We start from the raw sequence: 17,126 nt of genomic DNA on the forward strand, positions 1-17,126 counted from the left end.
ACCACGCCGGCCACCACGCCGGCCACCACGCCGCCGCCGTTCTCGCGGTTGCGGCTCAGCTCCGAGTCCATGCTGAAGCTCGACTCGGGCCGGCTCTCGTTCTCCAGCAGCAGCTCCTCCTCCTCCTCCTCCTCCTCCTCGTCCTCCTCCTCCGGCTCGTGGCCCAGCGAGGGGTCGCTCTCGTGGTGGCGGAAGTCGCCGTCGGCAGCCTTGAGGCCCTCGCCGGCCAGCTCGCTGGTGCCGGGCTCGGGGGAGCTGGCGGCCGAGAGCCCGTCGTCGGAGCGGCCGGCCAGCGAGCCCGCCTTGTGCATGTGCGTCTTCATGTGGCGCTTGAGCTTGCTCGCCTGCGAGCACGCGTGGTCGCACAGCTGGCACTTGTAGGGCTTCTCCCCCGTGTGGCTGCGCCGGTGCACGATGAGATTGCTCTGGAACTTGAAGGTCTTGCCGCAGAACTCGCACGACTTGCTCTTGGTGGGCGGCTGCGGCGGCGGCGTGCCGCCGGGGGGCATGGGGGGCAGCGGCGGCGTGCTGAGGAACGGGGACTTGGGGCTGGGCTGGAACGGGTTCAGGAGCCGGTGCATAGGGTTGCCGCGGCCCGGAGACACGGGCGGCGGGGTGGCGCTGTTGCCCGCCAGCTCGCGGAGCCGCCGCGAGAAGTCCATGGCGGGCGAGTCGATGGCCATGGGGTTCAGGCGCATGACTCGGTCGAAGGCACTGGGGTGCTGGGCGACGAGCCCCATCTCCTCGGCGCTGAGGCGGTGCGGGTCCAGGTGGTGTCGCGGCGGCGGGCTGAAGAGCGGCGGCGTGCCGGGCAGGCGGCCCTCGCCGAAGCCCGGGTGGTCCCGCAGGATGGGGCCCGTCATGCGCAGCAGGTTGAAGGGGTTGCTGTCGCCGAGGAAATTCATGAGCGGGGACTGCGCCACGGCCTCGGGCCCGAGCGGCGGCGGGATGGTGAGGCGCGGCGTGAGCGAGCTGCTGGCCGGCCCGGGCTCCAGGTAGATGCGGAAGCCGTGCGTGTTCTGCGCGTGCTGCAGCAGGAACCACGCGCTGTTGAAGGGCTGCTTGCATGTTGTGCAAATGTAGCTGGAAGGCTCATCTTTACCTGCGGAGACAGACACACGGACAGAAAGGCAGAGAGAGCGTGAGAAGGGGCAGGCGGGGGCACGGGCACGCGGGGCCACAGACCTGGAGGTGCGCGTGCGGCTGGGCCGATGGGATCTGTTCGGGTGGCCTGGCGGCAGGACCTGGGCCTTGCTTCCATTCTGCAGGCCTGGCTTTGCTGCCACAGAGGTGCTCCTCCTTATCTCAGGCCAGATGAGGCGGTGTGGGCGGACAGGCCCGACCCTAATAGGAATCATAGAGAGCAGAGGAGAGATGGCCGGGGCGAACCTCAGACCACTCAGGCCAGGGTTCCTCAGCCAAGGCACTTCTGACATCTAGACCCCTGTAATTCTTGGTTGCGGCGGGGGAGGTCTGTGCAGCTATTGCAGGGCCTCCACCTTCCAGACCTCGGGAGCACCCCCTGCTTCGTGGTGAAGAGCAGTCATGTCCCCCGACTTTGCCAAATGTCCCGCGGGGGGAGGGGAACGTCGCCACCCCTGCCCCCTGGGAACCAGGGCTTCAGACAACATTTAGTTCAAGGAAGTCCTACAGAAACACAAACTGGACTGTCTTGAAAACTTTCTCTTTCCTCTCTAAGAGAAATGAGGGATTCCTCTGGAGCAAATACAGGAAAGCCTGTGTGTCATGTAACCACTGTGCAGAAAGCACCCTCCAGCCAAACACAGATACCCAGAACCAGAAAGGAGAAATTTCATACTTTGTAGAGACCCACTGCTGTGCGACAGCTGTCCCCACCCGCTGTCCACACACACACACACACACACACACACACACACACCCCAGCCAGTGTGGAATTCAGCTTCCATTCACCCCTGGCACAGAGTGACTGCGACATTGGCCTAACAGTATTTTGAAACCTTTTGCCAGAATAGTAAGGAATGAAAGCAAGACTGTTGCCAGATCCACCAGCATGAACAGCCGCCAACGCCGATTTGTTACGAGCCTGGCTCTGGTGACATGGGCAGCAAGTTGTAGCGGACACCGGTGGCCCCGAGCCAAACTGTCACGGTCTTTGTCCGTCACTGGGGTAGTCACAAAATGGAGGCTCGGCCTTTCATCGGATCCTTCTCTGGGTGGCCCTCGTTGACCTGTGGGTGAAGCGTGCCTCCCACCAGCCAAAACCCTGCTAACGCTTCGCCCGAGAGAGAGAGGGGGGGGGGGGGACAGGCGTGGACAAGCCTTGTCAACTGTCATCAGCTGCACCGGCCAGGAAGGGAAGAACAGGAATCCCACCCCAGGCCCTGCAGGAGGCACCACAGCTGTGAAGCCTGTTTTGTCTTCCCAAACTCCCTGTACCTGGAAGACTAATGCTGATATTAAAATCAGTCGCTGCAGACTCCCTGGTGAAGCCAAACATGAGTGTCAGTCACCCTACTAGTAAGGCCACGAGGGGAGGGGAGAAGACAGTCCCCCACCTTATGAAATCCTGGGCACACCAGGCTTTTGCTTTCCACTCACTAACTGCGGGGTTTTGAGGGGAGGGCTGCAAACTCTACAGGGTCTACAGCTGAATTAACCGCCCTTTGGGAACCATCTACACAAAAGCCACACAACTGGGGGACCAAGCGCCCTGACTTCCCTCTGAGGGCTTAGTCTCCTGTGCAGCCAGGACCTCCCGGGACATGCCGTGTATGCACTGTCACAGCAGCTGTCCACGGGGCAGGGGCACCTGGCCTGGCGCAGGAAGCCAAGGCCTGGCACCACACAGGCAGATTCCACTCCGTCTCTCTTTGTGTCTGTGAGTTTGGTGGCATGAAGACAGCAGGTAGGAAGAACTAACTTCAGGGTGATTCTGTCCCCCACTCAGGAGCCTCTCAGGGGACCCTCCTCAACCTGGAAAAAGGCAGGGAGGCCCATCGAGGGCCTGACACCCCATCTTCCCCTCTGCAAGCCACTCTAACAGAGAAAGGCCCAACTTCTCAGAGTCACCACCTCCTATCCCCAGCATTAGTTAATGTCCTTGGGGACAGGACACCTTACCTCAGCTCACAGGAGAGCTGGCCAGAAGCCATCCTGAGACTCCACATCCTCTTATTTTTTTTATAGCAAGACAGAATATGTAAGTAATAAATAAGAAGATAAATAAAAGTCTCTGTCAGATCCAGGAGCTAATAACACAAATGAAGTGCTATGTCCTGAGAGGTCACAGATCTTCAAATTACAGGGTTGTTTCTGTATCCTTCACCTGTTGGAGTCACTCTCATTAATCTGTTAATGGCACGTGGCACCCTGGTTCTGTGTGTCCTTAAATTGGGCCATCTCCTGTCCCGTACATCTGTACTTCCTCCGGTAGCTCCAGATCACTTCCTGTCTCTGTTTCTGGTGGCCGCACATTTTCTGGAAAGTTCTGCGGTGGTGAGCAATATGCAGGTAGCACAGGAAAAGGCAGAGGTCCCAGTCAGGCAGGGAAAGAAAAGACTGCTCAGAACTGAAATGGCCGGTTACATTTTTCTTTTTTTTTTTTTTTTTTTCAAATCAGAATGCCAGCTGCTGGGAAGCGTGTCACTACGTGTTCTAAAGAGCTCTGATGTTTCCATGTCTTGGGGGTTTTTTTAGGGGGAGAAAAAGACACTTCTGAAACTCTTAACTTGGAGGTACCCAGGGAACGGGGCTACCTGTCCATAATTCACTATGAAGTGTCAAAGAGCTATGTATACTCATCAGGTCGGATTTCAGCGCCACTTGTCATTCCCGGGAGAGCTCTCTCCTTACCTGCAGCCCTGAACCCCTCTGGCCCAACGAACATGACTCACGGCAGGCAGTGGCCTCCCCTGGGTCTCCCCACTACTGAATTTTAGAACTCTCCCAGCCCTCGGAGGCCCTGCCCTCCCTAGATAACCATTTTTTTACCTACCCCACCTCGTCCCCACCTTCCATTTTTGTTAAATAAAATGTTCATGACAGTAGCTTGACTTTATGGTTATCTCTTGCCTAGAAGCATCCCCGAGCATGGGGCTGTTTGCCTTTGAGAACTGAACAATGTCAGAAAGTCTTTGCACAGCCACTTGGAACATTTTTATAGTACAAAACCCAATAATATTTTTTAAACGCAGCACTCAGTCATAAACAGTTAATTTTTAAATACGGCAGACAGAGGGCCCTTGGACAGTGGGCTACTTCTGATGTAGGGCTGGCCTGCTCTCCTTTGGGGTGCTGAACACTCCTCACCAACACCCCGTCCTCCTCCCATAGAAGCTGACGGCTGCCCTGCAGCGTAAGGCAACTGCTTTCTTTGCTGGTGAAACACAGAGTCCACCTGCTTCTGTGGCCCTGAGGTTCCTCCTGATAGGTGGAAACCTAGATTACTACAACAGTTTACCCAGAAACATCAAACCTGCCCTACAGACTAGAAATGCCAGCGGCAAGCTGGGTGACTCAGAAGCCGGCCCCACATCCTTCCTCCTTTGCTTGCTTTCTTCCTCCTTCCTTTCTCAGGAAAAATATACCTGCCTGCGAAAAGGGCTGCGGGATCTGCTAAGTTGCTGTCCCTTTAAATTGCATGTCGCTGTGCAGATGCAGACGTTGCAGTGGGGTTGGTACAATTTGTTTTTTTGTTATCCATCCTTGTACCTGGCTGTGGATGCTTCAGGATAACTCTGGCAGTAATAAAACCCTAGAGGAATTTTAATGCAGCCTGCCTCGTGCGTGAGAGGTTCCAGGAAACTAGAAACTTGCAAACGTTGAGAAAACATGATTTTTTATTGTGACACTTGGGAACCGACAGGCAACTGGACCTCTGCAGTGAAATGCTCTCCCTCTGCTATGAGGCTTTTCTTAATGAGCGTTTAAATAATTGTTCCTCCTTATTACTTCGAATACTCTAATAATACCAATAAAGGTACCAGGGGTGGTCAATAAAAAGCACACCTTTAATTGAATCATTATCCCCCCGAAAACGCCATAATTGAGGGGGCGGATCCTCCTAAGGCCAGGAAGGCGAGGGGCTGTAGGCTTCTGGGGCCCTTCTGCAGGCTGCAAAGTGTTTAGCAGCTGGTTTGGCATTCGCACCTGCGTTTGCGACTTTCGTCGTGACTCACCGAGGCATCTGAGGGGGCCAGGCGAGGATCACACCCTCTTGGTACACGAGGACCCCTAAGCTTAGAGAAGCCAAGCTGCACAGCCAGAAGTGGCAGGGCTGTGCACCCCTCAGGTTCCCCAACCCTGGGCAGGACCTCAGCCACCTGACTGGCACCCGCCCCTGCAGGGATCCACTGTCCTCTCCATACCTGTCACAGTGAAATGGCCAGGACGGAGGTCCCCCCGCTGCACTGTGTGTGTCCTTGGATGGACCAGGGAGCGGGTCCACCACAGGCCTCGGCCCCAGAAAGGAATCATCTCACAAAGCCGGTGAGCCCACAGTGCCATGGTCCCCAGGAGCGCAAGATGCCAAAGAGGCTGGACCCAAGGGCAGGAAGCCAGGTCCCTGTGGCAGGTCCTCTCTCTGGTCCAGACTTCAGGATGCCCAGGACTAAGGAGCGCTGGCTGTGCCAGGTGACCACTTAACCCTCCTCCAGGATCTAGGACGGCCAACGAAACGACCTCCAGAGTTCCCAAGTGATACCTATTGCTATCATCCCTCAGACGTGCACATTCCTTATTCATTTAAAAACCATTCCCCAGGCCAGGCACATAGCTCAGCAGTAGAATCCATGCTGAGCACACGGGAGGCCCTGGGTTCAATCCCTACTGCCAACAAATAAAAACAAAACCCATCTCTCTTTTTATGGTGTCAGGAAGAAAACATCACATGGACACCTAGGAGGTCTATGCAGTTTTCATTTCTGTATTATTCCTGAACCTGGTCATCTTCGAAGTTGGTAAGCACTGCTGCTTGTTCCAGATCCCTCTAGTCTCACCTCAGCCCTCTCCAAGATGGAAGTGGGGAGTGGGAAGAAGAGGAGCAATGATAATCAAAAAAAACCTTAGGAAACAGGTACCACGAGCCAGGCCCCGCATCAAATACCCTCAGGATATCACACGATGCCCCCAACAGCCCTGGAGTACCAACTGCCATCCCCGCCACTTTACAGCCACAGAAACTGAGGACTGGAAGACAGACAAGATGTGCCCAAGGCCACACAGCTGACAAGGAGCGGTACCTGTGCCTGCGTGCCTAGGTGCTGTCAAGATAAAAGCTGGGTCAAGAGAGAAGTGTGGAGGTCCAGGGTCCATGCAGCCAAGGGATGGGCGACGGTGAGGGGCAGCTGCCTGTGGCTCAGGAACAAAAATATCGAGATGTGTCACTTTAGGGCTAGAACAGCAGTCACTCAGTGAAATCCCATTGATTATTTCCTGGGACAATAATAGGTGTTTGTTTAGAAGAGAAAAATCTTTCAGAGCAAGTGGTCCACAGAGGGGTGCTTGTGTGGCGGTACTAACCAGTACTCGTTGGTCTACCCTGAGAGGGATATGCAGAGCTAGCATCCATCTAGCAGACCTCTTCTCCTACACCAGTGTCTGTGGCAGACATCACCAATCCATCCTGACACTCTCCCTCCAGGCCTGGGGATCTTTTTCAACCCTCATTGCAGACAGTGGTTACCAAATACAGTGTTCCTCAGCCTCTCTGCTGTCCCTGGATCCCAGCATACAGAAGCCAAGGTGGTGGGCACCAGAACAGATGGCCAAATAAATGCAGCAGCACTGTGTGTGCCACTGGGAACGATCCTACACCTGCTTCTCATTCATTCGTTCCCTGGACCAACAGGAGCTGCACACCCAGCCTGAACTAGAGACTCCACAGGCAGCCGGGGACAGTTGCCAGCCCACGAAGAGGCAGAAGCACCTGATAACCTGCTCGGTTACTTAATAAAAACTAGAAGCAGTGCTCAGGGAAGTCTTGGAGAGAGAAGGCAAGGGCTTGGCTGAACTTGGGGGGCAGGGGTCAGAACCTGCGTTGTGCAGAATTCTTACCCATGCGCCTCATGATAACCCTACACATTGTGAACGGAATAAAGGGGGCTCAGGAACACATCATTGGCCTTGGATTATTGATTTGAAATTCCTTCTCTGAGCTGAGTGTGGTGACATACACCTGTAATCCCAGCACCCTGGGAGGCTGAGGCAAGAGGATCACAGTTCAAATTCAAGCCCAGCCTTGGAAACTTAATGACTTAGCAAGACTATGTCAAAAAATAACAAATAAACAAAGAAATAAAAGGGGCTGGTGGTGAAGGCACTGGGTTCAATCCTCAGTGCCGCCCCCCATATTTTTAATTAAAAAGATAAAAATTCCTACTCTGGTTGCATTTCAAACTCCCTAAGTGCAGGTCCAAACTGGTGTCCTTGACCGCTGGAACTCCAGCCCCCAGCTTGGTGACTGCCACTGATGGGCCTCAGTGATCAGGGGCCTCAGTACCAAGGCGCCCAGCAGCCTGGGGAGCTCTCTCCAGCCCCTGCCAGCAGGAGTCTGGGTCCTCCTGCACCACTCTGGAGCCAGGTCACTTGGGCCCCTCGCTGGGTGTCAGGGAGCCCTGGGGTGCCCATCTGCACTGTACTGGGGCTGCTCACTGTGGGAGGAGGGACCGTGCTGGGAAAGTGAGGCAGGCACCGGGTACCCAGAGGTGACAGAGAGGTAGCAAATGCCGCCCTCAGCCCTGAGCTCCACGTTCCATGTGTTTTCCCACAGTCAGTGTCACCGGCATCACCAGCCTCAGGACCAGAGCATCCGCCCAGGCCCAGGGAACCTCTGACTGCACACCTGACCCACGTCCTCCACACGCAGCCACCTCTAAGCAGGGCGCAGCCCAGCAGTCGCAGCCAGAGCCCCTGCCCTGGGCAGCAGCCACACGCCAACCACGGGAGACACTGAAGCCCCAGGGACACTAAGCAAAGACGTCCCACACTTCCGTCACTACCCACGATGGAACCGGGGGGCAGTGTCCCCAACTCAGCAGGGCCAATGGCAGCCTCCACTGCCCTGAGGACGCGCCAGGCACCTCTGTTCAGCTGCGCACTGCCCTGGCCCTTCGCCCTCTTGTCCCCTCTTACGGACCAGCTAGTTTCACACCTGCCAGTGCTGTGCCTACTGACCACCTTGCTGGACCCTCACCTTTGTCCTTGACCACCTTGTCTTCAGCCATGACCACGGTCTGCTCATCCTGCCTACAGCCTGCCTGTGCCAATGCCGGGGCTTTTGCAGAGTTCTGAGTATCAGGAGATGCTCTGGGCCCCTCAGGAAGGGAGTTCAATCAGACCTTCTAGAAAAAGGAAACTAAGTCCCATCACAGCTGAGCAAGGGACCTGGGGTCCCTCGGTTTAATAAATGGCAGAACCAGGATTCACACCCCAGGCCAGCTGACCCGGAGCTGGTGTCATGTCAGGATGTACTTGCCGGCTGCCCCTCACCCTGGAACCAGCTCTGCCTCGCTGGCCCTGGCCGGTGGGGAGACAGCCCTGCGCAGTCCTGCCACCTACACCCGTGAGTGCCAGGGCAGGACAGGGAGGTCAAGCGGTAGAATTCCAGGGCAGGAACTGGCCCAAAGAGGGAGGCCCACTCACGGGGGAAACCCTGCTCCGCCTCACGGTGTCTGTGACATTCAGTTACCCGGATGGGATCCGTGCAGCAGAGGTAAGTGCTGGTTCCTCCTGCCTGGAGTAAGTCAGGCTGGGAGGAAAAGTCCTGGCTAGCAACCTTCACAGCAGCCTCCAACAAACAGTTCAACCTTGCCGTGGACAGGCAGGCTTGTGCAGAGACTCCAACGAGCCTGCTCCCTCACCCCAGGAGGCACAGGCAGGGCCAGGGAGCGGGCGCGGTGCAGCAGTGGACACAGAGTCCAAAGGTGTGCAGAAGCCACGGCAGGGCCTGGCACAGGAAGGTCTGGCGGTGGGGGCTGCGGGGTATTCACAGGGGCAGGGCGCTGGCTGCATGGAGGAAGGGCAGCTGTGTGCTGCAGGACCGCAGCAACACAGGAGATGGGATGGACTCCGGAAGGGGTCCCATGCAGCCCTGGCCCCATATTCCTCACGGCTGTCTGTCTGTCCGTCTGTCTCTGTCTGATGTGCCTGTGCTCACCCTCGTAACTGGGAAAAGACGGGGGACTGTGAGGCCACACCACAATGGCTGCTGTTACGGCAAATGGTGATGACGCCTTCCCACTTACTCCCGAGGGTACCAACACATGGTGCTGTCCTCGGCCCACCGTCAAGCGCAACAGGCCCGTAAGGAGCGGAACATCCGGGAACAGCTAGACCCACCCGGTCAACATGGGAGGCTGTGCTGTGTGTCAGGATTCAGGGGACGAAGGGACCGGAGGCCTGGGAGGGCCAGGGAGGACTCTCAAGGAGGAGCCAGTGGCACGCATGCAGGAGGAAGAACGGAAGGAATGAAAGGCACGGCCTGGCTGGCAGAGGAAGCTTCGAGCACCAGGGCATGCAAATTGGAGGAGAACTAGAGGTGGAACCGAGCAGGGGCCTGGACCTGTCTGAGGAGCTCTGAGAACATGTAAGAACACTCAGCCGGCCAGAGAGCAAATTCCAGTGGCCAGGATCCCACCAGAGTGAAAACTTTCATATTAAAACAGAAAAACAGATTTTCAAGCCCACACTCAAGAAGTATTCAGTACAACAAAGCCCCAGCAGAACGAAAGATCTTTGTTTCTAACCAGCCCTGCCCTTCCCAAGGAGTCAGAAGACCACGGGATACAAACAAATGAAACTCAAAATCCAGTCTACGAAGATGGCTCGCAAGGCGGTGGCTTCTAGGTCACCCTCTTGACCAGGGGCTCAGATACCCCAGCAATCCTATCACCTGAACACCCTAGGACTGCGAGTCCACCTTCAGGAACAGGGTGGTCCAGGCTCTTCATAAAATACACGTGTTAAAACGGACCTGGAGCTGCAGACACCATGCACCCCTGATTCCCAAAACAGCCTTCCTGTCTAGGCTTAGTGTCATAGCAGACCAGGTGTGCAGTTTCAGGCTCAGGAGACAGACACCCAGCCCCAAAAGAAAATGAAATCGCCGACCCACGGGGCAGCTGGCTGCCGGCGAGAACAGCAGCGGTTGTCAGTGCCGTGGGAGAGCAAGGGGCCGGATGCACAAAGCGATTTCACAGGTGGCGAGTCACGGGCAGTGCTCAGAAGAAAGACGGCACATTCCTCAAGGTCGTCTTTAGAGCCTCCCTGCTCCCATCAGGGGCCCAGAGGAGCCGGAAACAGTATCAGTCTTCCACAAAAGAGACACATGTACCCTCAGATTCCCTTGAAATCCGCTTTCTGTAGAGGACCCTGTGCTTTCCCAGCGGATCTGAAGGGGGTGCTGTCTCACTCTGGGGGTTTTGTCCTCCACTCCGACCCAACATGGAGTTTCCAGAAAGGATTCAGAACTCTGGAGATGGACACTGCACAGAAAATGTGACCGAGAAGTAAGAAGCCAGCCACCCTTATCGTGAATTAGGAAACAAACAGGAGCCAGCTGCAGGTGTGTGCGGGCACCCGCACGTACGCACGGCTCACTCTCACGTGGCACTGAGCCTCCTCCCCTGCATGCCAGGCGGGCCTTCCTCCCCGCTCGGCGACATGACACAGGAAGTCTCCCTCCTGCTAAGTCACGACTTCCTGCACGAGCCACCCTCTATCCTTCCTGTCCTTAAATCCACAAAAATCTCTACTTTCTACCCTAAGAAGTATGGCAAGGGCAGTAAATCTCCTTTTAATGGAGTGTACGTTTAGCTCTGAGGAGATAATTGACGTTATGGAGAGCTTCGACGCCGAGTTATATAGGTTAGCAAATGCAGAGGGGACTCATTACCGACACACTACAAACAAGTAGTAATATATGTATATTGTTCTGAGTGGTGTTATAGCAAAAGTGTTCCGGTCCACGGGGATTGATAAAGCACAAGAAAACAGCAGATATGCACTTGTAAATTTGTCTCATTTGTCTCTGAAGTTAAAGGTTATTCCCTTGTTCTGAATTTGTAATAAAAACATGCTAGCCCAGGGTTTGTGGAGAATGTTTGAATATTTAAATTTTGTATAATGATAGGCAATTACAGGGCAAGAACTGGACCTTAGGAATTGGGGGGGTTACCCCCTAATGACTTTTATCTTCAGTGCATTCTGCAAGTGCCTTCCTCCCAGAGGGCTCAGGACAGGTCCCAGGACCACTACACAGTGACCAGCCCAAGTCGGGTTCTGCGTTATTGACTACACACAGTATCTCTGTAGCTGGTGGGGAGTAGCTGGTCAGTACTCCGGTGTCACTGGGCAGGTGACCAGACCAGGCGTGAGGAGGAGTCTGCAGGGTATAGTGTGAGCCTCCTCTGTCCCCAAGCAAGGTGCCCTTCCTCCACCCTCTCATCCCCCCAGGAGGCGAGGAGGCTGGCAAGGAGCCCCAGCTGTGCCCGACGCCCGGGTGGGGGCAGCGGTGGCGCTGTGGCTGGGGCGCTGGAGCCCAGGTGCCCGCCCGGCCGTGGCTGCCCGTCTGCCCAGGTTAACCAACTGCAGTGTTAGAGTAACTCCAGCCAGCTTGTCACCGACACAAAAGTCATCAGCCAGTGAATGTTCTTTTCTGCACCACAATTAAGACGAATCAATACGACGTGCCACAAATGGTATTTTACTCTCAATAAGAACTCGAGCTGAGTTTATTCAGAATATTTTAGCGCTTCCCCGGGGGATTTTGGGCCGACGCAGATGGCAAATAAAGTACTCAGCCTAAGGCTACAGCACATTATGGTAATTCTAATGTCAGATGTACTTTAATATACAGCTCTATTTAATCACCCCATTATTTCACATTTCCATATGAAAAACCTGCGGCACTTCTGCAGCGCTTTGCCTCTGCCATGGTGCCAAGCTTCCTCCAGCCGCTGCCGGCAGCCGGGCTGTGGTCACCCTCGCCAGGCTCAGCCTGACAGCGCCCAGGGTTCTGGGTGCCCGGATGTGCCGTTAGGAAACCAGATTCAGAGAGGTGACAATAGCACCGGGAAGAGAGACATCGAGTACAGGTTCGAACGAAAAAGGGAGGGTGTATGCCACACACCCCCAACACACACACATGCACACGCATGCACACGCACGCACACACACAGGGGAGAGACACCGGTGTCAGCCAGGAGCAATTACAGCCTGGCTCACAGGCCCTCTCCAAACACCAAAGACCACCACGGTCACTGGGCAGTTCGGGGGCCAGGTCCAGCGCAGCGCTGGCTCTGGCCTGCGACCACGGCACCATGGCAGCTGGGCTTCCCCACAAGGCAGGCTAACGGCACCATGAGCAGGTGCCAGGGGGCAGGAGGAAATGTGCAGAGGCAGCGCTGGCTGGGCTGGTGACAAAGGAGGAGGGGCGCAGCAGGGAGGGGCCTGGGAGCCACCGCAGCCTACACTGTCTGTTCCACAGCCAGGGGGCCCCCGGATGGTCCTGTCCGGCTCTGAAGCCCACGCCCTGGGGAGGTGCAGCTCCACAAATTCCAAACGTCTGTAGCACCTCAAGGCTGGCTTGGCTGGCCAGCTGGCGGGAAGCAGCCTGCAGAAGCCCAAGTTTTGGCCGAGCCCCGAAATCACTCTTACGAAGTCACACCATGTTCTGAGGGGGCCCGGCACAGAACCTGCCAACCGTCTCACTCTAGATTTCTCAGAGATGCTTTGTTTGGGGTATCGGTGACATCTGCCACCTGACCCTGCTGGGTGCCCCAGGAATGAGTCAACGTTTAAAGCCACAAACAAGACGCCTGTAAGTGATGACAGCCATGTCACTAGAGCAAGGCCCTTGCTTGGGGCCGGGCTGAGTCCTATTCCCAACACTAAACCAAAAGAAAATCTCTAAGGAGGGAGGACTGTGGACCGGGAAGTGGGAGAGAAGGAAAGAGGAAGGAAGGAAGGAAGGAAGGCAGGCAGGAAGCAAGGAAAGAAGGAAGGAAGGAAGGAAGGAAGGAAGGAAGGAAGGAAGGAAGGAAGGAAGGAAAGAAGGAAGGAAGGAAGGCAGGAAGCAAGGAAAGAAGGAAGGAAGGAAGGAAGGAAGGAAGGAAGGAAGGAAGGGAGGGTAAAATCGAGAAAGCCCCAGAGCACACAGCCAGAATCGCTGGGAAATTCTTCCCAAGTCCATTCGCCTATAAGTCTCGTAACTGCCTAGAAGCTGGGTCTGGGGAATTCTCCAGAGAGACCAGTGGACTGACTACACACTGAGTCCCACCAATGATGGACAGCGCACCACCCTGACCTGGCTGCCCACACTGGTCACATCAAGGTCATCCTCAATCCAGGGTCATCCTGCTTAAAGAAAAAAAATACACTTTGGGGACACAATTCAACAGTAGAATTCATTCCCAATTTCCAAGATTTTAGACTCCACTTTTTTTTTTGGCAGTACCACAGCCTTCACACTGAACTACATACCCAATCCTTTTTTTTTTTTTTTTTTTTTAATTTTGAGACAGGGTCTCACTAAGTTGCCCAGGCTAGACTCAAACCTGTGCTCTTCCTAATTCACCCCCAGAATGCTGAGGTTGCAGGCGTGTGCCACCACGCCCGGCTATTACTGGTAATTCTTAAACATTAAATGTCCGTGCCATCCCTAGACCGGTGATGGTGAACCTTTTAGAGCTTCCAATGATAAAACAACCCACTGTGGCACATATGCCACAGGTCTGCCACCACTGCCCCTAGGCTTTTTGCTGGCGCCTCCAGTTTGGAAAAATAGGCTAGACTGGAGCGTTTTCCATAGAGGGCTACTTTGCTCCTCTAGGGGACTTTCTGACTGTCCTTACTGAAGGGGCTCCAGGTGCTCCTAGCACCTAGCAGGTAGAGGCAAGGAGGCTGCTAAAAATCCTACAGCGCAGAGGAGGCCCCCCAAGAATGAACAGGCCCCAAGAGCTGGATCCCCAAGGGCGAGCAGCCCTGCGCTGGACCCTTTAACTTAGTGCCCGCCAGGAACACAAGAAGGAGAGCAAGAAGGGGAGGAGACGGCGACGGAGCGGAGACACAGTGCGAATGAGGGCCCACAGCATCTACTTCTGGCAATAAGCAAACTGTGGAATCCCAGTCAATTTCATCATTGCAGAAGTCAACTGAATTCCAGAGCTGCCTGGAAGCCGTGAATCCGGAGCTCCGACGGTCTCCGTGCTGCCCCGCAAAGAGAAGAGAACTGCAGCCCAAACCGGCAGCAGAGGGGGCAGGGTATTCCATCTGTCGGCACCCCAAGCCCCCAGCAGGTGGCTGCCACCCACAACCGCCCTCTGCCTGAGGGACCCTCCCTGCAGGGCTGGCTGGGCCACTTGGGCAGGGACGTCAGGGGCTGCCCTAGATTCAGCTGCTCAGCAGCAAGCCTTGTAACAGCGGCCACAGGAGCTGAGAACCCAAATATACTTCCTGAAGTCAAAGAGATAAAAATACAATTTCTGCTGCGTACGCCGCTCTTTCAGGCTGCAGCCACGCTCGTGTGTAGTGGAGCTGGGGGGATGACCATGCAAGCTTTAGTGATTTTTTTTTAAACACAATCCAGAGAGATTACATAAAAAGTACAATTAAGGGACGCTCAGCATCCCGAGGCCTTCGAGAACGTGCCGCCTCTGGAATATTTTTAGAACAATCACTGGAGTGATTCTTCTTAGTTGTAGAAACACTCCAAATCAGAAAGTCAATTTTTCCTCTATTTGCAGAAGTGAGCTGGCTGCTCTGGACGCGATGCGCGTGTTTTGCTTGGCGGCTGTTCATAACACTGTCTTGGCAGCCTTTCCTTGGAACGCGCACGGTGAACCTGGCTCTCGCATACAGTAGCACTTTCATTTCAAGAGCCCCAGCCACGCTTCCCTAATAACAGCCTGAGAACTGCAAAACCCCTGTAAGACCAGCCCTTTAAATCGGGAACAGAGCAGGGCTTTCGGCCGCTCTCACCACAATAGGGGCTGTAAACCGGGGCCGGGGCTTTCAATGCAGAAACAAGGCTCTAGTTAACAGCGGAAGAGGAAACAATGCCGGCACGTTCTGGGGACCGTGTTCTGGGGACGACGGTGTTTGCCAGCAGGGCTTCTCCTCATCCCTAGCCACACACAGGCCCAGGCCCAGGACCACCGGCTCCTCCTCCCCATCCCGCTGCCCTGACAGGAAGCAGGTACTGTGGCCAGTTAGGATGGGAAGGGACAGGGTGGCCTCAGAATCATCCTGGGCTGAGGCCGTAGACCTACAGACCTGGTTCCCCTGCTTCCCACGTCTGGCTGTGCTTGACCTCCAATTTCCTTATCCACAAATGGGGATGAGGCCGGAGCTGAGGATAAGGGAGGATTGCAGAGCATGCGCAAAGCAGCCTTGCAGCTGTCCGTGCTCGTGCTGGGGAGAGCTGTTTAATGGTAAGAATGTGAATGACCGAATGAGTTAACGAATGAGTGTGTGAATGAATGAATGCCAGCCAGCCGGACGGGGCTACGAGGATCCCACCTCAGGGCTCCTCCTCGGCAAACCCCTCCACCCCCGCTCGAAGCCCCCTGGGCCCTGCCTCGCAGCGGGTGTAAACAGGGGACTTCCAGGTACAATTTCCGCCCCTCCCTGGCACCGAGAAATGTAGTTATTTGGGCTCTTAGAACAGCTCCACACCACTGTCTCTGCTTCACACGTCCTCCTTTCTTTCTCTCTGTGTTGTTTACAAAGGTTTCATTATGTTTTCAACTAATCAGAAAGGCCCCGCTAATACACAATTAACATGTGATTATAAAAAAAATTAAAATAGCTTCCAGAAGAAGGAAATGTAATTAAGTAGAGAATGCTTTTCAATAAGTGCTTGCTTTAACCCATCCTCAGAACAGAGTCTCCGGTCGTCCACAATGCCTGGAACAGATGCCAAAGGCAGAATGTTAAAAGCAAGTGAAAAAGGACATTATTTTCTGGGGGAATAATAACCATCACTTGGCACGTTACCCTGGAGAGCTCTGATTCCGGCTGCCGAGGGGTGACCTTCCCCCCAATTCTCTCCCCACCCTTTTCTGTAAAAATGTTTCCCTTCTAAACACAAAATAAATGATTATACCCAAACCTAAGACAAAAGGAGTCAGTGTAACTAGGTGGAACAATAGTCACACACACACACACACACACACACTTACTAGGTTCACCGTCAACAGAAGTTCTAGTCCAGGCTCCGGGATCACCGCTTTGTAATCACTTGTGTTTATTTTTTTATATCACTCGGGGCCAAATTTCACAAGGGATTGGTCTTTCAAAGCTCCCAATCCAAACTTAATTTTTAACCTCCCATCTTAGAAGCCAGCAGACAAATCAGAAGGATTCTATTACTTCCCCCTTGCCTGAATTATCCCAAATCTGCCTTCGTGCTGTTTTATCGGCCCCAAGCCTGGTTAGTCAACGTGAATTCAGCACTGGGGTTTTGATGGTTTCTCCCCATCAACATGGCCCCAAAGCAAGCTGCAAATTTCACGATTTCCCAAGGAAATGGGAATTTTGTAAAAATGTGCATGCGCCGGCCCATGAAGCATCTGGTCCTCACCACTATTCTCCCCAGCGCAATGGAGAAGCAGCTAAACCGGAAGCTCTGGGGTGGCGGCAGACCTATCGCCAGGGACCCATCCTCCTCTGCTGGGTCCACGCCCGCAAGACCCCACCCCACTGCCTCCAGTGCCCTCCGGGGCTGGGGCAGCAGCACAGGCTGCCTTAGGAGTTGGGCAGCACCAGGAGGAGACAGCTGGCAAAGCTGGCGCTTGGTCCTCTGGCCTCCAGGCCACTCAGAACCCTGCCACTGCCACTCCGTGTGCCTCGGGTAAAGGATGTGTGTGACCCGATGGCTTTTAGCCACCAGCTGGGTGACCCTGAACGCAGCGCTCCACCTCTGAATCTGTCCCTTGGTGTGAAATTCCTTTGCTGTAGAGTGGCCCCATCATACTGGAGAGAGTCAGGGGTTTGCGTGGGTAGTCACAGACAAGTGGGGTGCCTTGGGCCTCGGGGATTTATCTCCAGAGTCACCTCCTTCACTGCGGAGTGACGACCTTCCATGACCACACCCAGCATGGAAGCTGAGGGCTGCCTGCCACATCCTCTCGAAGCCCCCAAATTAC

The 17,126-nt window shown here is 54.9% G+C and overlaps 1 protein-coding gene across 1 annotated transcript in view; it reads right to left on the reverse strand.

Moving 5' to 3' along the window:
• Bcl11b (B-cell CLL/lymphoma 11B (zinc finger protein)) overlaps nt 1-17,126 on the reverse strand; it is a 75,318-nt gene that overhangs the window by 3,151 nt on the left and 55,041 nt on the right. The window contains exon 5 of the mRNA XM_005390451.2: nt 3-1,102. Within this exon, the coding sequence (XP_005390508.2) occupies nt 3-1,102 (1,100 nt within the window). The remainder of the gene's footprint in view (nt 1-2; nt 1,103-17,126) is intronic.

Source organism: Chinchilla lanigera, unplaced genomic scaffold (genome assembly GCF_000276665.1).
Source record: "Chinchilla lanigera isolate Chin_1 unplaced genomic scaffold, ChiLan1.0 scaffold00037, whole genome shotgun sequence".
NCBI lineage: Eukaryota > Metazoa > Chordata > Mammalia > Rodentia > Chinchillidae > Chinchilla > Chinchilla lanigera.